General features: G+C 40.9%; 1 protein-coding gene across 1 annotated transcript in view; it reads right to left on the minus strand.

Annotated features, from left to right (window-relative positions):
* The window catches only part of RhoGEF3 (Rho guanine nucleotide exchange factor 3), an 87,751-nt gene that overhangs the window by 55,975 nt on the left and 6,841 nt on the right, over window positions 1-24,935 (minus strand). Inside the window, exons 3-11 of the mRNA XM_067350370.1 lie at window positions 13,361-13,535; window positions 12,653-12,944; window positions 11,525-11,823; window positions 8,497-8,749; window positions 6,873-7,813; window positions 6,478-6,615; window positions 5,864-6,246; window positions 3,674-4,414; window positions 3,084-3,540 (exon numbers count right to left, since the gene is read on the minus strand). Coding sequence (XP_067206471.1) covers window positions 3,084-3,540; window positions 3,674-4,414; window positions 5,864-6,246; window positions 6,478-6,615; window positions 6,873-7,813; window positions 8,497-8,749; window positions 11,525-11,823; window positions 12,653-12,944; window positions 13,361-13,497 — 3,641 coding nt within the window. The 5' untranslated portion in view covers window positions 13,498-13,535. The remainder of the gene's footprint in view (window positions 1-3,083; window positions 3,541-3,673; window positions 4,415-5,863; window positions 6,247-6,477; window positions 6,616-6,872; window positions 7,814-8,496; window positions 8,750-11,524; window positions 11,824-12,652; window positions 12,945-13,360; window positions 13,536-24,935) is intronic.

Here is a 24,935-nt window from a genome sequence, read left to right on the forward strand (position 1 = left end):
TTTGTGAAAACCATTATCCGTGATCCGTGAAATCTTTTGGCAGGCGTTTGCTTTTTTTTATCAAACGGATTCCCTGAAAGCGACTGAGGCGGTAAAAGAAGGGTGAAAGCGGGCTAAAGGAATGCCCTCGAGCAGTATCCGGTAAAGAGAGGGAGATAGCGTAATATATTTGAGCACTTTTATGGCGTCGTGAACAGCGGAATGTGATATCTTTCGATAGATAACTTCATAAATATTTAATAAACGTCAGTCACCGCGCGCACAGATGAGATGTGAAGCGAGATTTGACGGCCTAGATAAAGATCGATATTTTCGATGACAGTATAGTTTATACGATTTACCGGCTATCGCATTTATTAGAGGGATATTTATGGGGCGGTCAACGCTATTTGCGATGTGCACTGCGGTTATTATAGCGTTGACGGATGAATAGTGATCCGGTATACATCATCGGAACGTAAGCGATCTGTCGCATGGATGCTTGCGACGTCGACAAATTATTGATATTCTTCAATGTGTTTTTTGCCTAACACGTGTATTAACTACGTAAAAGTAATATAAAATATGCATATCGATAAAATGTTTCATAAAAGTAACTTATACGTAGTGAAAAGAGTCAATCATTTCTTTCACAACGGCTTTAACTCTTTGATCAAAGTCGTAGCTTTAGGCTTCGGCCATTCCAGTTCACTTGACCTGCGGGATAATCCTGTTCTTTGAAACCACCAGCGGAATTCACATACATTCACTGTCTGTCGCTATATCGCTTCGCGATCCTTTACAGATTTTCAACATCCTCGGCTTCTGCTCCAACGAGCTCGGGGCCGTGCGGCTTCCGGCGCTACCCTTCACGGGAAACTCCGCGGATCGAAAGTTTTACCTTTCACGGTTGAAAAGAAAGAAGGAGTTGCGAGCCGCGGACTTCGCGGAACTTCGCGCTTACCGGATTAAATATCGAGAGTTCAGAAACGGCGAAAACTCGGCGCGCATAACGTCGAGTTTGGAAGTCTGATGGCGCGCGAACAGACCGACCGGACGTGGTTTGCGAGAAATCAATCGGCAGGGACACGATCGATGTGGTGGTTTACATTCTACTGCTGTCAAAATTGAACATTCGAAAGTTCGAATATTTCACTCAGAACTCTAGTTAACTTGTAAATTTAAAGGGAACGAACTTGACATTTAATTAGAATTATTTTCAATTTTTCCGCGTGACAGTTTTAAAAGATTGAAAAATCTAGCGTCTATGTTAGTTTTTAATTCACATAACTTGTTATATATATATATATATATATTCAATAAAAATTGTTCCTTATATATGTTTTAGCTAGGCCACTTTTTGTTGCTCGAATAATACGTGGATAGCGCAAATTTTTACACGCCTGCACAACTGTCGCGATTACGTCGCATTACATTTTACACACGCTTCGAAGAACAAAGAAAGATTCTTGTAATGCGAAAATTATTATCGATGCCACATTTCGGGACGAAATTGTTCCAGTAATTAGGTCATCGCGAGACCGCGCGAGACCGCGCGTACCAATTAGCTTTTCCAGCCGAATCGACATTTGTATTCGTGCTCGGAACTGGAAAATGACAAGCGACGCGGCGAGTTTCAAAAGTGTGCACCGCGATCTGTGTATCATGCGAATAGACGAATCCAGCTGACAGGACGATACCGAACGCGAGGGCGGCAATAGCGTGGGAATTAACGTGTATACGCAAACGCGATACGCCTGTGAGAGAATCGAACATCTCCCCGCGGGGTGCATTGATGCGTCTACTGCACGTGACGGACATGCGATTGCGCTATTAGTGAAACGACGCCGTGTTATCGTGCGTCATTCGTAGTACCGCGATTAGCAAGCACGGGATAACTCGTATCGACAAAGAAAACAAAGAAAAAAAAAAAGGGAAAAAGAGAGATGCTCGAGGTTGAAATTACATTTACGCGACGAACAAAGGACGCCAAGATAACGCATCGCGATGCTTCTTCTCCGCGACGATTTAATTAAAAGCTTTACACGTGCCGTTTTACGCGAAAGCACACGTGTTTTTACACAAACGCAGACGATCTTGTCTGCGACAGGACGGGAGTGTCTTTTAGCGCGTAATTAATATAACGTCAAGTATATTAATATTAGAGTCAACCACGGCGCTTTGCTGCGCCAGTTTCTTTTTAGATCTCTCTGTTTAATCCCTTTTCCAATAATTTTAATTTAATTTCCGTTTCTTATCACTCTTATTACTTGTATTTCGGTGCGCGTTAGAATTTATAAATAAATGTAAAATAAATGTTATCATATACTGAAATATTCAGAGAAATTCGCTGCTGAAAATATTACTTTACGACATGTTTAATTGCCTCATTTCCATTTTCCATGTCAAAAATTTTCAAGAGGAAAATCGTATTTTATGACGTATCAAATTTTGATGCGCACTTATAACATTCAACTTTACTCTGCCGAGGATTATTGGAGAAATAATGATTATGGAAACTTTCAGTGCCCCTAAAAATCGATACGTTCGTTAAGAGCGGATTTGCGACTGTATTTTTTATTTCAGACCTCATCGCCCGCCAATGTGCTGCAATGTGTAACTTCGTATGCTATAACCGATTTCAAAAAGCACAAGCGCTAATAAGCGCACGCGGTGCGCCGATCGTAACGTTCGTGTATCGAAGGGTTAAATCTAATCCCAAGGATGCGCCAGGTTCGCTTGGCCGCTACGACACGACTCGCGTATGCAGAACACGTATAATGGAATACCGGACGGGGTTTCGATCGGCAGCCAATTACTAGCGCAATCGAACGCGCGCGGCACAGTAGCCCGGCAACCCAGTAAACTTAACCGCAGGATTTGAACGAACACGGCCGCGGACGCGTACTACATTTAAGGGGAATCTATCTCGCCGGCCGCCTGCTACGAAATTGCCCTCGTCGTTTCGTTCGATCGAGGGATACGACGCTGCCGTAGATATATCGCAACTTCCATCAGCACGAATCTTATTCGTCCGATGAGTCTCGCGCTCACGCGATCGTCGAGAGATACACGCCACGAGAAAGAACGAAGTTTTTACTCACCAGTCCGCTGTGTTGTGCGCCAGGAAGGACTTCGGCAACGACAAAGATCGCTGGTGAGGATCCAGGACGATGTCGCCTGTGAGAGAGTCCTCGCCACGAGTGGGCGCGCTGCCAGGCCTGGACAGTGTGCCATCCTTTGGCGCCTCGATCAGCGTCTTCAGAGAACCGATCACGGCGTCCTCCATCGGCGTCGATGCACCGGAACTCTTGGCGTTCCGCGGGCTCTTCGTCACCGTGCGATCCGACGTGGTGACCCAGATATCACTGCTCGACGATGACGAGGTGGTCGTCGACGAGGAGCCGATTGGGCAGCCGCTGGGCGATCTACTGACGACGTTCATCCCTTGTATGGGCGACACTCTTCTGTCCTTGCTCTCAGCGCCGTCGAAGGATCCCGGGAAATCAGGTTTCCGGTACACTCGGTGGTGCATTTGATCCCTCTTCTCCATTCCGGAGCCTATTTTTTTTTATTAAAAAAATACAATTGTTTATATATAATTTTAAAAATATATATTAGTTGAAAAAATTGTTTCTGTTATGTAGAAATTATTTAATTCAATTTTTTGATAATTAAATATTCTATTACGTACCATTGCCGTTGATTCCTTCCATCGGCGACCATCGATTGCCCTGCTTGAGCACGCCTTTCGGTCTCTCCTGATATTTGGAGTTGTTCTGCTGATTACTTCTGTTTTTCCTCACGTTATCCCTTTCGCGGAGCTCTCGGTCGTCCATCCGCTCCAAAGAAGCCGGCGACGAGCTGGCGCTGCCTCGGTGGCTGCCGGCGTCAGTCGAGAGCCTCTGATGCGCTGGGTAGCTCTGCGACAGCTTCATAAAGACCGGCTGCGGCGCTTGACTCGGCGAGTATAGAGTCTCTCTTTGAGAGCAATGAGGCCAGAAATCACAAGTACTACTGTTACAGCGCAGCTTCGTATCTGGACTGATGCAGAAGTCTTGATTAACGGTCGGCGCGTTCGTGTTGGGCGTCGTGGCGCCTCTCTGCAGCGTTCGCGGCCGTCTGGACTGCTGCTGTTGTTGCTGCGACTGCTGTTGTGATTGTTGTTGCTGCTGCTGCTGCTGCTGCTGTTGCGAGGAATTGGACGATTTTGACGATTGCTGCTGTTGCTGCTGCTTGGAGGATATGATATAGACGTCATAGGTGTTGGGATTGCCACGTCTCTGCTCTTGACTTTCGTCACGGCGATCATATCGGCTCGCCAACATATTTCTTGGCACGACGCGACTTCGAGTGCCGTACAGATATTCGGTCACCATTTCCGCTTCACGAAGATAATTTTCGTTCACGCTATCATCGGTAGACTGAGCTTTTCCTAAAGAATATGAGAGAAACAGTAGAATATATAAATAAGACCACGAGTTCCATTAATTTTAATCATTGATTAATTATTAATTGTATTTCTTGAAAAAATATTTCTATGATCAGTTCATTGAATTAAATTTTGCATGGCAAGTGCTTGATATATTATTTTAATTTGTTTTTAAAACAATTTTTCTCCAAATAGAAAATTATTTTACTTTATCAATAACGGAAGAAAGGCACGTATGAAATAATAATAATACAAAAACAGAGGATTTCGTGCCTAACGCTAGTTGTTAATTGCTTATATTACAATCTTCTTCTTATTAAATACATATGTTAACAATCTTCATATTGGTTAACTTAATTAAACGTTTCGATCAATATTTGATCATCCTCAGTAATTAAAATTTAGCTGTAGAATATAATTTCTATTTGAGGTCATGTTATAAATGGAAACAATCAAGTGAGCCAAAATAAAAATTATATCGTTATTATATTATACAATTTTATATTACAATATAAAAATTATAAATTAAACAGAAAGTACTCGAGAAACATAGCTTTGAGACCGTTTTCAAGATGTATAAAAATAATCATATTTTAGTGTAAATCGTGTTAATAATGCCAACGACAACGGACGACTGTGATGAGAACTATAGTAACCGAAATGCGAAAGGAAAATAAAAGAGGGGGAAGAGAGAGAGAGGGAGCACAGAAATATGGAAAGGAATGGTTATATCTTTCTTTCTTCTCTCTCTTTTATTTTCCTTTCCCATTTCAATTATTATAGTTCTCATCACAGTCGCCCGTTGTCGTTGGCATTGTTAACAGGATTTACACTAAAATGTGATTATTTTTATACATCTTGAAAACGGTCTCAAAGGTATGTTTCTCGATTCCTTTCTGTTCAACTTGTAATTTTTATATTATTTGTCTCATTTGATTGTTTCCATATTTTATAGTATGACTTCAATCAGAAATTATATTCTACAACTGTATTTTAATTACTGAGGATGATCAAATATTGTCCGAAACGTTTAATTAAATTAACCAATATAAAGAGTGTTAACATATGTATTTAATAAGAAGAAGATTGTAATATAAGCAATTAACAATTAGCATTAGACACAAAATCCTCCTTTTTGTATTACTATTATCTTACTTTAAACAAATTATTAAAAATATATATTACATTTTATAAAATTTTTTTGCATATTAAATCTTGTTGTAAATAAAAAAAATATACAGATAAAAAAGTACGTTGAAAATAAATTTTAAAAGAAAAAGAACAGCATATCGTTGATAGAATTTCCGGGATGTGATCATTATTCTTTCATTAAAATAGAACAGCTTCATGAAATATACCTGCGCAAGCATCGATACTTATAAAACATTCAACACGTAGAATATCGGAAGTACGTACAATATATATGGAATATTTGAGAGAGGTGATACTCACTGTTTTGAAGAACGTGGCGCTTGGACCGTTCGCTTCCTCGATCATTTACGATCTTCACGACGACTCTGTGCGCCTCGTTCGATTCTCGGGCGTGATCCCTCTGCGGACCGGTCGTTCCCGGCGATCTCTTCTCCGGCAATTGCAGACTCCTGGATCTTCGGACCCGAGATTGATGAGAATCGGGCGACGCTTGATTGGTCCTGGCGCTCTGGTGTTGTCGCACAGCGTTGCCGCGTCTAAAGGGATTAGGGGTGGGTGACCGGCCCTGTCGTCCTTCGCTGCTGGACGTGGAGGACGACGAGGAGGGCGAATTGAATATCTGTTTTCCAGATTCCGAGGATCCCGGTGATCTCCTCAGCCCTTGTTGGCTTCTATGGATTCTCCTGGATATAACATTTCGATGTTTTACTCTCGAATAATATCGCGAAGGATTTTCGTTGTGAAGCGTGTCGCAATGCTAAACTTTTTTTTTTCCAATACATATAAAGCTACGGAAAAATGGAAAGCTAAAACTGCAAAAATAATATTGGCTGCGCGGATAAAAAAAATTTCTAAATAAAATCACAGCTACGTTTATTACAGTTCTGCCCTTGCGTCAGTTTTCATATGCCTACCCTTGCCTGTTAGGTGAAATTCGTTCGCCATTGGCGCGAATCGATTCTGTGGACGAGTTCAACGCGAGAGCCGATGACGACACCAGACTGAGGTTTAAGGATGAGCTGGGATTATCATCCTCGTCACCATCGTCATATCTAGTATTAAAAGGTCGATATTGTCGCATTGGATATTTTTAAGTTTCTTTTTCTCGCTACCTTTCATCTACAGATTCGCAATTCAACGATTCAACAGAATCGCAATCCTTGCGGCGATTTAATTCTGCTGCAGCGCAGATATCAATTCTAATCTATCTATTATTTTTTAATCACGACTAACCGCGGTCGTTTTTAATCGTTAAGAAATTAATTCAACTGACAGAGTCGTTAATCGCAATTAGAATCACGTCACATACCCTTCGACCGAGGAATCCGTGTTCTCCGCCAAGCTAGGCATGATGGATTTCACGCAGCTGTCGAGGCTCCTGAATCCCATCGACGACGACGACGAACTGGACGACTCCAGATACCTCTGCGCAAACTGCGATCTTCTGGAAGACGATTGATCCTCCAAAGACTTGGCCTGCGCCATGCGATACTGCTGCTGCTGCTGCTGCTGCTGCTGCTGCTGTTGCTGCTGGCTGGCGTTCTGCTTCTTCGACCTGGAAGACGCCACGCCGGAGTTCCTCCTGGATGCGGACGGTAGGGAGCTCCAGTTGACCTGGTGCGGCGGTGGCGACGGTGGCGGACTGATTATATCGCTGTCGACGATGGCGTTGGACCGCGGCAAGAAGGGCGCCTTGCTGCCGTAGTTGCTGCGCCCGGCGGAAGAATGCCTGAGGGAGGACGATTTCCTGCCGGCGACAGCGTCCTGGAACGCCGGCGGCGGCGATATGATCGGCGTGATCGACGGCGGCGAGAACGACTCCGGGATGCTGTGCGGCGACGTGCAGGCGCTGGTCGTGATGGAGTCGAAATCCTGACTGTGCAGCGCGAGGTAGTCCGGTCGTTGCGAGTCGAGTCCTCTGGTGAAGTCCTGCGGACACTTGCCGGGCTCACTGTTGCAATGATAGTCCGCTAGTTTGACCGCCGCGCGTCGCGCCAGCGGCAGGGTGCCGGTAGTCGCGGTCACCAAATTGCTCTCGTAGGTCGAGCGGCGATTCTCGTCGAGGGACCGCTGCTGCACCTGCACCCAGCCGGAGCGGCCGAGGTAAACGCCGTCGACCTCGCGGTCGCACCATCGCACGGGCGACAGCTCGCGGCTGCAATTGCCGCTGATGAACAGCTCGCCAGACGTGCCGCTGTTGCCCGACAGGAAGGCGTTTGCAGCCTCGCGCCGACGAGAACTCGAGGAGACCTGCATAATGGAGGATTGTCACGTCGCTGACGAATTACCCAAATGGCGCGCTGTCCTAGTTTCCTCGCGTGTACATATTTATTTAATTCGCGCCGATTTATTTCCGATCTATATTCAATTTATATTACTCACGTTTAATTACGTTAATGTATATTTAAATAACGCAACTATAACAAATTTGATTCTAATAAAGAAAGGCGTCCTAATTTTTATTAAAAGGTTAGGTAATTGACGTACATTATCCCTAATTATCGTTTGAATAACGATAATTAGGATAGAACCAGTTTAAGAGAAAATAGCATTCTACATAATGCTATAAAAGATAGTATTAAAATATCGGAACGCGCAAGAGCAGCACCCGTTATTTTCCATTATTCTGATTTCCAATGATTAGCGCGAAAAATGATTACGGGATAAAACAGCCGTTTCCGTAAATATTAATTAACTCTAATCGTAATTTAAATGATTCACAGCATCGCTCCAAAACGGGAGCCGGGCAGACACGGAGAATCAGTTGAAGCTCACTTAACTTTAATTAATATTTACTGCGACAATCCGTAGTTATCTTCCCGAGCTTCCGCGCGCGAATAACCCCGATTCTCCACCTCCGATTTCGCGGATAAACTGACAAGGACGCCGCTGGCCCCGACGTCTGACGAGCGCAACGCGGATCCCCAACTTACCTGACCATGGCTGTCTTGTCGGTGCTGCTTGAGGCTTGACGTCGACGTGGTCGACGTGGATGTGTCGTGACGTTTCAGGGATGGTATCGAACTGCCGCGGCTGTAGGAGCCGCGCGCGCTCCCACCGGGTTTGCCTCTGCCGCCTGCCGTCTGACTCTTGTTGCTGCCGATGCTGTACGAGGAGCCCTGAGAGCCGACCTCCCAAGGGTCCGCTGACGCGTTGCGAAGATGGAGGATCGACACGTTTGGGCCTCTGCAATCGAAATTTTCCTACCTTCGAGTGCCGTTCAAAGTGCCGCGAATAAAACGCTATTCGCGACATGCTTGTCCTCGAAATAAAGTCTCAGACAGCCGATTTAGCATCCGTACGGTGACGTTGGACCAAAGTGCCTTGCATCAATCTTTGGTAACTCGCATTGTATTCAAATATTCAAACATCATAACACAGAACAAGGATGTCATCTGTATAAATTATGTATAACGTGTCGCACATATGTGTAAAAGATTAAACATATGTTTGTCCATAAAAAATAATTCTAATTGTCCGATCAATAATCGTGATGTATGAATAGACACGATACGCACATTCCGGGTTATTTAAAATTGATGGCACTTCCTGATCGTTTGTGTAATAAATGACAGTCAATTATTAATACATTATAAAATTAACAATGAACAACAATGGATTATTAATACTACTGTTTATGTTTTGAAAAACACGTTTGATCTCTACGTGATCGAAAAACAGCTCATTTGTCAAAAAAATAAAAAAAAATTGTTTTCACGATACGTTGTTCGCCGCAGTTTACGGAGATGTGTAATTTATTATTGACAAAGCTGCAGTTATGTGCGATCATATCTTTTTTCGCGCGCGGGGCTACATAAACTCGCGCATCTTTGATTTACCGTCATCGAATTTAGAATTTATTGCGCTGCAAAAGGAAATCGACTCGCGCTGCACTATAGCATCTCCGGAGATTTTACGCGACAGTCGGCACAGGAAGCCTCCCGCTTTTCCCGACGTCTCGAAGTAAGATAGATGCGCTCGTTTTTGCTTGTCTACGTCCCATTCCGCCTTCTTGCTTCTTGCGGCGTCTTTATTCGCGTCTCTCTTCTATCCGGCGATATCTATATCACGCCCGACGGGGCGGGGTTGAATATTTATACAGCGAGATTGTATATTAAGAGAGGGAAGAAGAGGGTGCGGAAAGAAGGAAGGAACGAGCAAAGGTGCAGTCCAGGTTGCATCACGCCGGTGTATCTCTGTGCGCCTGTTAAAAACCCGCGGTGACGTATGAAAGTCAGATATCCGGATAGTTTTTTCCCGAGAGCAAACGCAATTTCTCCGTGGACAAATGCATCTTCGCTTATATTCCTTTTCTTTTTAATTTTTCCACTCTTTTCTTTTCCTCGTCCGTTTCTCCCGCGTGTCTTTCTTTGTACGGGAATAATTCCGCTGCAAATCGCCGTGAAGGCATTGCGTACCCCGCTGCACGACAAAATGAAATTTTTTCCACATGAGTAAAATTAATAAGGAAGAAGCTCTTAGCGTGCGGAGTTCGTCGTATGAATTTCTTTATAAAGCGGGTTAGTGATATAATTGGTAGACCGAATACGCGCGACTGACATTTCTGCACAAAATTCGTTATCTGAGAGATCATACTTGCTGATTAATGCGCGATCCAAGAAATTGCAGAGGATAAAAAAAAGCGTTTGCGAATAGTAGAATTTTGCTTCAAACCTTGTCGCCAATTTTAATCGGATAAATTCGAAATTAGTCGTCCAAAGGCTTTAAGATTTTTAAACCGAGAAAAAAAAAGGAAAGAAAAATTAGTGGAAGATTCATTGAATTGATACAAGTAGCGCGAGATTCGGCGTGATTCATGCAATCATTAATTAATTCGGTCTAAAGACAGTAATGTCCTATACGGTGAATCTAGGTGACAAAGCGTATTTCGGGGACGCCGCTCGCTGCGAATAACCTTTCGTCAATACCGCTCCGCATATGGCTGACGAAGCGTGGCGGACAAATCGGGCGATCGCTATCACGAGTGGGACGAGAATAACTGTCCCCGATTAATCATATTTACCTCTTAACCGACATGATACGTGGAGTCGCCCGTTTCCTTTGATCGTGGCGTTTTAAATAGAATCGCTCTTTAAATAGAACAATCTGTCGAACGAAACAAAAGACAGCGGGATGGGCATCCTCTCTTTCGATCCACTGCTGCGCCGCAATTTGCGTCAATATAATCGCTGCGGCATATTTGTCATCTCTTGTATTTGTCCATTTCTCAATTTATTAAAATTGACGTGCACGACTGCGGTGATCGTCCTGGATAAATTTACTCGCGAGCCGGATGAAAAGAAAAATGTCTCGTGCGAGAACGAGCTTCCTTCTCTATCTTGTATGAAATTTCGTTCTCGTGGACGCTCTCGAGATGGCGATCGGTAGAAATGCAGCCGCTATTCAAAATTTGGCATTTACTGAATTTTATACTTCTTCATGTAAACATACGCCCGGCGACAGCGGTGAGTATCCGAATGCATGAAGTAGCGCGGCAAGAGAGTGGTCTTCCCGGTGGTCCATTGAGCCTCATGAAACTTACATCGTATGTAAACTTACACCGCCAGCGTCCAGGCGGAATCTGAACGGAAAGAGCAAGCACTGAACGGGATAACGCGAGGAAATGTTTTCGCCGTTCCGATAAAGACTCGGATACCAACTCCGCGAAATCAGATTCCGTTCTGGATGTCTTCTTCGGCGACGCGAGAAGACGCTGCACTATTCCATTACACACACATACACACACACATACACACACACAACCATCCGTGAAATTTTCTCAAACGTACATTTGACCTTTCTAAGTTTCTCAATCTTATCGCGCTTCACTTTGCCAGAAACTAGCACGCATGATTTACTGAAAGCACTGACGTGCTAATCGCGAAGTTCGAATTTGCATATATTAGGCTTACTTTGATCGCGTCGAATTTGAACGGAAGACGAGAAAGTGCGCGTCATTACCTGTCGACGCGCGAAATGGGACCCGCGTTGGCGATCTCGCTCGTATCCGCGGCCGGACTGACTCTTCGAGGCGGCAGGGCGGGAGGTGCGGTCTGACCGGGAGCCTGACTTGAGGACGAGGTCGAAACGGGTCCTCCAACGCCTACGCTGCCCCCACGTACCCCGTCTTCGGCCGAGTGTTGCCTCGAGGACTGTGAGTTCTGCGACAGCCAGCGACGCCCGGCGTTCCGCGTCACCACCGTGGGCCCGCCGGGTCCCGGCTGATGACCTATCGCGCTCCCACTATCCAGCGACGTGCTCTGTAACCAAAATCCAAGGCCACTTCACGTGAGCGTACACGAGAGAAAATGTGTGGGCTGCGACTCGAGTGCCATTGCGGCAGCAATATTTGGGCATATTCCGTGCAAAATCTATCGATAAACGATAATATAAGTCATGTCATTTGAACAACAGCGCTTCCGAGATATTATCTAAAAAAAAAAAAAGGACTTCTGATATCATATTGTGTCGCGATAGCTTCAAAATTTTCTCATCATCTCGACCGCTTTCGGATTCTCATATTAATTGCGACTCGTTAGCGGCTCACCATTATCGCCAGCCGTATTATGGACGGTTATGAAATTGTGTCAATAGCCGAAGGGGCCTGCGCTATGGTGTCTTTATCGTTCCATCGAGCGCGGACCAAAGTCGCGCGGCCGTACGCGAGAGGCTGTTTCTACTTCCAAATACGGGCGAAGCACGTACGAGCGACTGGCGGGGTGGCGCAACTCCGCGGTGTGCCGATGAAAGTATTTTTATTCCCGTCCTGCCCAAGAGTAGAACTCGTCCCTTGGCCGATCTGTTAGTCGGTCGAGAACGTGCGTATCGTTTTATTGACTTTTATTACTCCATGCGAACCAATATCCCTTTTGACGCGTCGGCTGATTTTAGAACGCCCCGTCTGTCCATTTATTTACGATGTTCGCGTACAGTCGAATATTTGGAAACAAATATTACGAAATAGACTTGAAAAATGTATAAAGATTTCAAAAGACACTTATCCCAATTGTTTTTGTTTATAACAATGAAATGACGATCGGCAAAATAAATAAAAAGCAAGACTCGTACAATTAGATCTCGAATACGTACGTTCACATGATTCTTTCTAGACGTAATGGACGAGTCCTGCGAGGATCCTCTTGCGTAGTGCCGAGCGAAAACTTCGGCGAGCCTGGACCTTCCCGAACTCGTCGCATTTGACTTGGATTTAGTTGGCGGCGAGCCATCGGCGACGCCCGCCAAATTCGGATTGCTGCTCTTGCGCTCCGGAAATACTAAGTGCTCGATGTTCGGCGTGTATCCAGGATCGTTTCTGACGATATCCTGGAGTGTCACGCGACTGGGTCCGCCGTTACTGCAATAATCCACCGCATGGCGCCAACTTTCGTCAATTGATCACACGTTATCAATAATGATAACTTGGAAAGTGATAACATGAAAGTGATAACTTGGACGAACGTCAAAGTCCATTTAGAAAATGAGATTTTCAAAAAACATTTCCAAAACGTATCAATTATTCTGTCAATACAAACTTTAAGTAGAATTGATGCCGTTATTCTATTTCGCAAGCGGAATAGCGTAGTTTGTTAAATACCTGCCAATGTTTTCAAACATAAATATTTTTGAATAAAAAAAATTCCTTATTTTATTAATAACATTAAAAAAAAATATATTTAATAAAAGAAATACTAGATTCTAAGTCGCAACCTCTCGAATAATTGCACGTTAATCCTGGATTTCATTATAGTTATTCCAGTTATTAACTAACACGAATTCTTGACAAGTTTGCGAACTAACCTCGGCCCGAAACCATGCGACTGTCTCTGTCCGCGCCTCTTCCCGCTGCCACGGCCAGGCTTGATGTTCGTTACCTCGGCCAACTGCAGCAAACGGCTGCGGTGCTGCCGTAACAGCGGGTCCTCCCGACGATTCATTCTATCCTGTGCACCGGGAAGTCTGTCGTTCCTGCATCCTGAAATTGCAATCATGAAAAAGAGAAAGTGAGTTTCACTGACAAACAATTTGTGCACGTGCTCGGTTACTTTTACGCGGCAAAATCATGTTTTGCAGATAATATTTTTCACTATCGTTGCTTTGAGTATTTTCCAGAACAAAGCAAACAATTTTTTTTAAAGTTACAATAAAATGATTTAATAATTTTACAAAAAAATCAGTGAAAGCTAAAAAAAAATATGAATATTTGCTGTCGCCAGATTTTCATCAGCACGCATAGAATGTTAACAAGGAATAAATTAATTGAAATTTTTGTAATAACATTTACAGCGGAGAGAAATTCAGTAAAGCAGATCTTGCTTGCAACGCATTACGAGATCCGTAAAAGTCACTGCTCGATCTTAATAGTTCTTTCCGCGTGGATCGGTTGGGATCATAGGAAAAATTTACTACGGACACGCCACTCGCGCTATTTTCTTACACATTCTCTCTTTTATCTCACTTTAATGTAAAGCAAGCGGGGAGAGACCAGATATAAAAGGGACGAGAAAAATGGTGTTCTCCTCTGCCGCAGAAACACCGGTCTGCTCGCCACTGTTTCAGCGCGCCAGATCGCCTTTAAAAATGCTTTCCTCTCGCCTCTCGAATGGAGCAGTTGCTTATCGCGCATGGAAAATGTCATAAATTCATGAGTCTCTGGAAAGACGATAATTTTTCTTTCCGAACGATATATTTGCAATATTTTATATATTCCGCGCAACCATTAAAGTGCACGGTTAGTGTTTATTCAATATTTCCATAAAAACATTTTTTCAAGATTAGAAAAAGCGAGAGATTTAAAACGAGCAAGAAAATAAGAGAGAAAGAGGAAAAATGTCGCAATTTAAAAAATTCCGGTTTAACTTACAAATGACTTTCTCGCGAAGAGGTTGCATATAATCGATCAATTCGCACGATTATTTCATTTGACGTAATCTTCGCACGTGACAGCTTTATTATGACAAATGGCAACCACCGTCCAGAGCAGATGCAATAAATAGGCATCATCGAAGATAAACGGATGAACCCCCTCGATCAGCGTCGCTGCATTTTCTCGATAATGTCGCGCACGAGAAAGCGCATCAGAATATCGGCTATCGAAGAAAGTTCGGCGGCACGGTCGCGAATAGTTGGCCGCAGAAGCAACAATGCGTGCCGGAAAATGTAATATCGCTCGAAAATTATGGCCGAAACTAGCCGGCAAAGGCGCGCGAGCATTCCGAACGATCATTCCGCGTGTTTTCATTTTCGTAGCATCCATCAGCGTTGGCCATCCGATGGGACGCGGAAAGAAAAACAGATATCAGATTTCTAAAAATAACATCGCGACGAGCGGTATGTTCCAGGATTTACTTTCAATCAAGGACGCTCGACGGCCGTGCGAAGCCGCGATCGCAGCTCGATCTTGAATTGCATCCTGAAATTCATCAATCTTCACCGCCGCGCTCGCGCTCGAACGATGATTTTTTTTCCACGCCCGAGCTCGAGCTCGCTCGACTCGATGCTGATGCTCCTTAAGCGATGATTCTACTTCCTATTACAAATCGTTTTCCGATTCCATTAAGAGCCACCGCTCTCTTTTGCAGCTTCTGGATACGTTGACACGTAATCTGTATTTCAGTTCAGTTCGGGCTCAATGAAAACCTCGTTTCCCGTCTCCCGAGGCGAGAACCTCTTCCGGCGGGCCCACCGGCGACAACTCCATTTACTGAAATTCAACAACGATTTTTCCTACCCGAGCTGCGTCGTGCCGTAAAAATGCTAGGATAAACCTGAAAGGCAGTCGAGGATTTTAAAAGTCGATCGTGCGCTGTCGAGGAGATCCGGCATACGTAACGCTTTTAGATCGACCAAGCGTGAGTTATAAAAAAACCACGATTTTTCGCTTCCGCCTGATTTACTCGAGGTCGCTTCAAACAAAATACTCTTCTTTATAATTTCACTAAAAAAACACACACAGAAAAAAGAGAGAGAGAGAGAATCTTCGAAAACATAATTTTCAAAAGATCGCGAGGCACGTCGGCACGTCATTAGTTTCATTCTGCGGGATTCCGTTCGAAGAATCGCGGTGATTCCAAATGTAATTTGTAGCTCATAAAAGTATCGCTCGAATTATCGTCGCCGGTGGGAGAGAAAAAAAGAGGTTACAGAAAACGCGGGAACGGCGCCAGATCGAAGAGCAAATCGCGCGCGGTTACTCGTCGTTGAGGGGATGATCGGATTTGCGTGCATTTGGATAGCGAATTGCGAGACGTGCGACCGTAACCCACTCCATAAATTGCGAGTTCTGATTGGGATTTACGAGTGGAGGGCGAGCGTACGTTGCGGCCCTCTTTAAAATGAAAACCACGAAGTGCACCGTGAGTTCTCCAATCGGAATTTATGGCTGCGTATCTTGCGAAAGAGAACAAGAAAAATGAGCGGTTGAATCTCGCTAGCGGAAGAGAATTCGTAAACTCGTATTGTCGCACAAAAAAAAAAAAAAAAAAAAATATATATATATATATATATATATATATATATGTATGTATATAATCTAAAAGTACTTGTATAAATCTTTTTACAAATATTTAAAACCAATTATTTCTTAATAAATATGTCGCGATCAGAAGACGTCGAAGATGTAAGGATCTTCAAGATTTAATCTCCAGCGACATGAATAAGATAATGAGGCCTCATTCTTCGTTTCATCTCAAGTGAATTTCACTTGGAGTCCTGGCTTAAAAAATTCATTGATATTTGTTGATTATTTGCAAATTCAACAGTCGCGCGGAATTTCATCCGCGCCGAAATAGGGCAAAAACAAGAGATTGTTTTGAATATTCCTAGTTCACGCGGGACTTGCGATGAAGAGGCAGAAATTGCGCATCACACAGAAGGAAGAATTAATACGTGACGAGCAACCTTGGAGAATAACGTTCCCCGTTTCCCCATTTCCCCGTTTTAATGTAGTAACGCTTTATATTTGAAATTTTATCGTCTAGGATTCCTAGCATCGGATCAGGGAGATTCAGTCACGTATTCCAGATTTGCTAGACATGTGTTCCAGGATCATTGCCAACTTATGCGGGAGAGCGCAATGGATGACAAAAAGATTATACTAAAAGAAGGGCGGGAAAAATTTATGAGCGGCACGAATTCTGTAACTATCGATCACCAGATAAATCAAACTGTCAAAAAAATACATGTTTTTTTGAAATATATTCCATATTGTATTCTGTATTATAATAATACAGAATACAATATGGAAAGATTATAAATCTAAGTTGTTTTCCAAAAAAAGTCAAAATTATTAAAATAAGGGATTAAATCAGATAAGTTTTTCTTTCATTTTACTTTTGTTCGCGCATTTAACTGAATTGAATAAAACAATGCAGTTTATTGAATAAAACTTTATATGCACCTGCAATAAGAATCGAGACGATTCGCTAGTATGTCGGGATGCCTCTTTGCAGGCGTTGCCACAATGCCACAATGAGTTATACAAGACTCGCAATATCTTGTAATTCTATGAAATATCTTAGAGATTAAATTTTCATTGTGCGCTGCAAACGACATCTGATGCTTGTATACCAATTTGATGATAATATTACTCGATTTCTCTCTAATCCCCGCATCGTTGAACTTCAATTTATAATCTTAAAACTCGACGACAGAAAATCAACAAACCAAAAGCAGGATGTGTTAATTAAAGATAAACAATCAGCCATATGTAAGCGGATTAATGCTGTTCGATATAGCAAGAATTTATATTTTAAAAGACATTGTGAAAGTGATGTGCGGCGTATAAATATTTTTTCAATTTGTAATAAATATAGAACGTTTGTAAATTTTTTAATAAAAAATTCCAAACATCTATGAGTGAAAATTGTAGAAAAAATTTTTATTGAATTTTACTGCGAAATTAAAAAGGATTTCTATTCAACCGTAATAATTTTCAAATGTACAATATTCAAACTTTATTTTCGAATCGCACATGCAAACATATTCAGTTTAAGTAATAATATATTTATCGACGAGATGATAATGTATAAAATTGATACATATCGTTCCATAATCAAAATATTTATGAAAAACGATCTATAATTTGAATTAAATGTTATTCACGGGTGCCTTGACGACAAATTGCATCGTATTGCTGTATGCGCAAAAATTCATTATTGCATAAAAATTATTTTGTTTTTCTCCGCAAGTTCGATCAACCGAAACAAATTAATCCGATGTGCAGCGTAAAGATAGTATAGGTTTATGGGTAATCCGCGACGATCGATAGAGCGTCAGTAATGTGGCAAATGCTTAATAAAAAAATATAAATATTATATTAATATTTATTAGAATTAAGCGGACGAAATTAGGCATGTGAGAAAATAATTGATTTTCGCAAAAATCGCGGCGTGATAATTTTTTTACCACATTTTCATATTTAATTACCATCTTTCCGAAGGAAATCTCTTTGACCCTTCCAAATTTTTGCAGACTATGTATTTTCATATATTTTTGCTAGAATACTTTTTATTTTGCGGATTTTGCGAAGGACCGCGATTGGCGCAACAAATGGAAGTTTTTGAGTGCTCTCTCACGATAATGTTTATGCAACAATTTGTGAGTGTGCGATGCGCACGTACGTCCAACCACACGGGAGATTTATCTGACGGCTACCGTACATGTAGGTAGATAAATACAATGGCGGAGACGTTAAGTCAACAGGACGTAGCTATCTGAGCTTACAAACAGAGAGAGAGAGAAAAAGAGAGAGAGAGTATGTGCTTTTGAGAACGCGGTGGATCATACGAAAGCTCTCAAGCTCGGCTACCATCGAATTACGTAGGATTTTCGGAACTTTCGAAAAGCTTTCCAAGGACTGACACTCAAGTATCCCTTGATGACAGAAATTTAAGGCTACTGGTTTGAAATGCTGATTTCTCATCTTTGCATAATTTGTGCAAGCATCTTTAAGCGTTTGCAGATGCAAGTTTGTTGTCAATTTTATAAATTATTAAAAGAAACATTAGTAATTAATAATTTATAAATCATATTATTATCAATTATCGTGCAAATATTATCACATAATTAATGACGTCGCATAGCTGAAATAATTGCCGATGAACAGTGTGAAAATTTAAAAGATCAGTCGCAAAACAAATTGATTAAATTCCATTTGCGGTTGCCATTTTTTTTGCAACTCTTTTCGTGAAGGTTTACTATTTATCTTTTTACGCTTACGTGCGTCACGAATTCGTTAATATTAATCGCTGCCATTGTAATCCTTTCTCCGTAGTTACCCAAGCGACTAATCGCGTAATGTGGCTTGTCCTATCCGCGAGGAGAAGCACGATAGCAAAATCAAAGTTGGGTAGAAGCTGGTTATGCAATTTCGCGAGTGATTTCCCTACGGAACGTAGGGCGAGTGTAAGACTAAGACCGAAGGGATATAATAATTTCCTCGATTTTTATCCATCGAACACAAGAGAGAAAATTTTCGCCGACTGCGTATAATACTGTGTATAATAATATGCTTGCAACAGCGCTGTTTCGATAGAAATAAATTTCATAATTTTTTAATAATTACGAACTTCTATAGGTACAACTGTTATTTATTGCAATGAATTTTGTAATTAAATGTTTCATCAAATAAATATTTTTATCAATTTCCATCAAGTTCGAAAAAAGTATTATTGAATTTGTAGCCAGAAAGCCATTTTAACTTGAACATTTCGAAAAGCAAGTGTCTAACTCGATTAGAAATTCTGCGACTTTTGAAAATAATCTTAATACCGGAAGAACACTAACTGCCCTTAAGAACAATAAGCTTTCTATCATAATAGAGTAATATGATCAGTTAAACGATGTAGCAAAGTGGAGCATGTCTCTTGAATTTTCTACAAGCACGAGGAGAAATACAGTTTGCAAAATGTCACAATTGTGAAATATTTTATGCAAATAGATTATATATAAAATGCAATAAAAATAAAAATAAATTCATCGTTATATTATTTCCTACTTAATTTAAATTTAAATAAAAATTCTACATTTTTGCTACACGCATTAATTATTCGACTTTAATAGCGCAAGAGAATTGCGACAAATAAATAACTCCATCCAACTAATATTTTATAGATATACTTTTTAATTTTAGCTCGCCCTATGTTTCTTCTTTTAGAATGGTTACTTGTAGACTTCTCGTCGCAGAGAAGTGACAGACTAAAAAAGTGATAAAGGACGGTCCCTTGGAGACCAGGGATCGGTCGGTTTGTCGTTGAAGCTAGCCGAGAAAACTTATCCCACGAGTATCTTACTACCCTCGGAAAAGACAGGAAAACAGAAACAATGGAAGAAAAAAAGAGATATTACGCCGTCGCCATACGACGACGTGTGAGTAAATGTAACACGTTGATCACAATCAGAAACAGGAAATAGCAACTTCGATTCGGCTGCGCCGACGGTGTACAGGCGGGCAAACTCGCCGAAACGAATTCGTAGTTTCTGGAGTTCACGGTTTAGTTAAAATGATACGACGGCAACTAGTTTCGAGGACGAGACTCGATAGGACGGCTGCGTCTCGTCACTTTCCACTCGAACTAATGCATTTAGCGAACCGCGTTGCCCGTTTACTGTTAATGCATCCGAAACGATAATGCATTAACAGAAATAACTGTGAACAGCGATACGCTTGACTTATGTGAAATAATATTACGTCTCCGCTAATGCAATAATCCACGCTATTTAGAGACCGAGCTGATACAAGCTTATAAAAATTTATTGAATAAATGCAGGCTGCCGTATTGAATACAACGATAATTGAAGAGCTTATTTTCAATTTCTATTTAAATCTATAATAAAAAAAAAAGAATGTGTTTTACAAAGTTGTGCAAATAATAGACTTATGTGTATATATAACTCATTTTTTCATATATTTCGGAGAAATTTGGAAAAAATTTTTGATTGTTTAAAAAACACAATAGAAACTAGTAAGCTGTAAGATAAAATGTTGGTTCGTGCAGTATATTTTAACAATATTCATTTGATATGTATGCAGACGTTTCGGTATTTTTACTAAACTCTTACTCTTCTAATGTTTTTAAATTTGTTCATTACAAAATTTTGTTTAGAATATAATAAATCGTTATTTGTACGATGTTGAAGCACATTTTTATAAGTAAAACCGCCTATTTTTATTCTTTCGTCCTAATCGCATTACATTTCGCTGATGTCCCGTCTCTTTATTCGTTTTTCTCTTTAGCCTTTCTACATTTTTTCTACTTTATCTTTCGTTATTTTAAGTATGAAATTTATTTAGTTTATACTGTAAAAGAAGAATTTATATGCTGTTATATAAATATATCAATATTTTACCAAAACCTCGCACCTAAAAAAATCCAAATTTTACAGGAGACATTAAAAACTGTTTATTTATGATATATTCCGATTAATTTGTTAAACATTAAATTTAAATTGATTTTAAGTTGTTAACAAATAAATTTTTGGAATTATTTCAAAAAAATTTGATACAATAAAATAACAGAAAAAGTAAAATTGATAAAAAATTCGAGATACGAGGTTTTGAATTTAAGGTATCGATATATCTACTATTGAGTATGTTACTAATATTTTATGTGTACTGTTCAGTGTGTTAACAATTGCCTTACATACTGCAAAATTAGTTAGAAAATTTGTGAATATATTTCTTTGTCAATCTACTTAAAATTGGACGCTTGAATCACTAATTGTTGCAAGCTATCAATTGATTACGTTGCCTGAGGCTCGTGAAATTCATTAATTATTACTTCGTCTGCGCGAGTAGTGATACTCCAGTATTTGATAAAGGAAAAGAGAGGATGGTATGCTTTTGAAAGAGAGTGAAATTGAACTTCTATTATGTGGATAATACATTTAGAACGAAAGTGTATGAATTTTTGCCAAATTTTTCATTTCTTGCTGAATACTAAAGCGCTCTACCTTTTAAAACAAAAAACGATAGAATGTAATAGTAAATTAATTTCAAAAGTTAAAAAAATTTCGTAATGTTATAAACACAAATATGTTAATAATAACGCTATATTTGTAAAAAAAAAAAAACGCAAACTTTCGTCGCGTTTTCTGCGCGATACGTTAACGCGGATCTTGCGTGCACCCCGTTTTACCTGCATAATTTATATTAAATAACCAAAAGTGCGGAACGCACATGTCGGAAGATCGCAGACACCTCTTAGTCGTGCATCTTCCCATAAGTACGCGTAAGTCTGCCATAAAGTCCTTGCATAAGATATCAGTTTCTCGCAGGTGTCGTCGAACGCTCCATTCTCCGGCAAACTACAAACTCGCGGCGTGTCCCAAAGTTCGTCCGCGAGATACCGCGTCCGCTACAAGAGCGTGTTTAATAACATTCGTCCTATTCTCGCGTACGCTTGTAAACCATTCTATCTTTTTCCCTCTCTCTCTATCTCTTTCTCTTCTCTCTCTCTCTCTCTCTCTCTCTCTCTCTCTATCTGTATCTCTTTCGTATTGATCGCGACTGCGCGGCAATACATAGCAGACCGTAACGCACTCTTGATTGTTTGAGAAAACGCGTTTTTCATTGTTTAAGAAGCGTTAATTCGATTACAAGCTATTAAAGCTGATTTGAATGGCTGGTAATTTGCTTAGTTTCTTTGTTCAATTCTCATCCGCACGAGCGAGGTCCAATAAATGCAGATACGAGTCATTGATATAATGTTAATTAGTATTTAGCGACAGAGAAATGCTGCATGTGTAAGCAAATTAAATTTGGAAAGTGTAAAACAATCGAACGAGCCTCTCGCTGAATATTAATTTATGCAAATGTTCGCTTTACAAAAATATGTTAATCGGTTAATTGTATCGAATTTGTAATGCAACACGTATGGAGAGACGAGATAAAACCGGTAAAAAGTGTACAGTTTTTTTTACTAATGACAAACAGTCATAAAATTGAAGATCAAATTGTATAAGTACACTACAATTGTAAATTCCATTGAAAAACAAGATCGTTATCAAATTTGTGAAATCTCTGTGTATAAAGATAATTTCATCTCATAATTGCATAAGCATCGCGAGACACGTATATTAAAGACAGTTTACGAGAAATAACCGTGGGATAACGCTTTCTTTAAATTTATGACGAACGTAATATCAAAGCTAATAGCCGACGTCATTTCTCGGTTGTAACTCTCATCTGGATGACTTTGGCAAAATGTTATCAAACTTTCGCAGACAAATTTATGAAGATATCTCTTGTTAAAGCGGAGATCTTATCGTATGTTGCGTGTAGATAATGCGCTGCTTGGAATGCAAATTAATTAAATGCAAATTTGCAGAATGGTATGACTTCAAAAATGATATAAATATCGATATAGTAAACAAAACTAAATAGAATTAAAAGAAAAAGTTGGAAATTTGGAAAGATATACAGTTGGTCGACAGAATTATTGCGAATTTCCCGCTCTGTAATCATTCATCTTGCTGCATTGGTGCAAGCAGTCCTTTGTTGCAAGCTCCGTCTGCGGGCTCACGTAGCAGCTGGAGCCTTGCAATAAGGAAGGTTACGTGGCATAATCGAAACTATGCTTCTTCTGAGGTAGACGCTCTTGAGCATGCTAGGAATGCCTCAGGAAAACAACCACAAAGTTATTAATCATTTCTATCGATGCACGATTCTTATCTCGAGACTGGCCAATGTTCGAAGATCTTCCTTTGCATTTCGTTAAATAAAACGGAATTTATATACATTGTTTCTCAAATATTTCTTCAACAATTACGTTGTTGCGCGCTGCAACGTGTCAATACAGTCGTGAATTAAATCATAAAATAAAGAGGCAATTTCTTATAGAATTCTTTAAATCTAAAAAAAAAAAGATTTGCAAAAAATGTTATATATTGACTCAAAGAAAATCGTAAGTTGATTCCACGAACGGCATACGCGCAATTTCCTTTCGAAGAAGGAAAAGTAATGCATTCCAGAGTAGTCTTCCACGAAGACTTCTAATAGAAATTTTTAGTAGACGTAGATCCAGATGATTTCCCGGAGCAACCGAGCGCAACATTGATTGTAGTTCATGATGCGGGAATATCGAGATGTATTTACATTCATGTTTTTTTTTCCGTAAGTGCAAAACGTGATCAGATAAACAAAATTCACGACTAAACGGCGCGTGTTAAACGAGTGGCGACATTTTTCTTTTTTCAATCACACGGAAAATTCGATTCGCGTGTACAAACAGGCATGCAAAGCACCGGGCATTCTGCGTCATTATTTTGACATAAACGAGCGCGCACGAGTTGCGAACAAAAAGAAATGACGCGCTCGAATTTATCGGCGAGGCGCATAAACGACAGTTGCAGCGCACGGGCCTTTATTCGCTCTCAATGGGCGAAAACTGTTCTTATCGGACGTGTCAACGGCACGTTCCACGCGAAACCCGGTCCACGCGTGCCGCATCGACTGCTCGCGTGAATTTCTCCAACTTTCTCGTAATGCTACATAGTTTGTAAAATCCGCCGCTGAAAAGCGATTGTTACGCGAATTATTGACTGTATTAGTTGCACGTCAATGTGATAATGTTATCCCGGAAATTCCATGAGAATATATTGCAGACATTGCCTCGATTTGTTTATTTTGTGTACGAATATGAAAAAAAAAAGAAATATTTCAGGTAGAAAAATGTGCTCGACAACTTTCCACTTATTTCCTTTCCGCGACTACGCTCTTCGCATTTTCGCAGGAAAATAGCAGAATTGACGTACGAAAGCTGACACGAGAGCTGCGGTACGTACGCTGGCCGCAGTTCAATGTCAGCCGAAAACAATTGGTAGCCGTAATGAGATTGACCACCGCCGCCACCTGCATCGCCTGCACAAGCGCCGCGGCGTTGCGTTTCCGCATAGAACGTTTCTTGTAGAACGTCACCGCGACGAAACACTATTAGCCTGATTGGAAGTGCCAAGTGAAAATATTTGGCGTGTGATAATCAAACAAGTGCCTTCGTTAATGACGTGTTGCGGCGCTAACTGTTAAACGCAAGTGGAATACTCGAAGCCGCCGAAATAAAATCTCCATCCTACAATTAGCCGTCCCGATCAAATCACGCGGCGATAAATATTTACAAAACCGATCATCGCGAATACAATTCTGAATATTCCGCACGGGTGATCGTTCACTGCAACAGTTCATTCTTCACATTTCGAATCAACATGTTATATCTTTCATTATGAATGCCGATATTGGATATTATATCATAATATGACACCTGATATTTTAAGATCTAACAAATGAGAGCGTTAATTACGATAGAATTAATGAGTCAAAATTTCTTATTTTGCAATAATAACAACGTTTTCAAGTAAAATATCGAATTTCAGGTATTGA

The sequence above is a fragment of the Linepithema humile genome, chromosome 2 (assembly GCF_040581485.1).
Source record: "Linepithema humile isolate Giens D197 chromosome 2, Lhum_UNIL_v1.0, whole genome shotgun sequence".
Classification (NCBI taxonomy): domain Eukaryota; kingdom Metazoa; phylum Arthropoda; class Insecta; order Hymenoptera; family Formicidae; genus Linepithema; species Linepithema humile.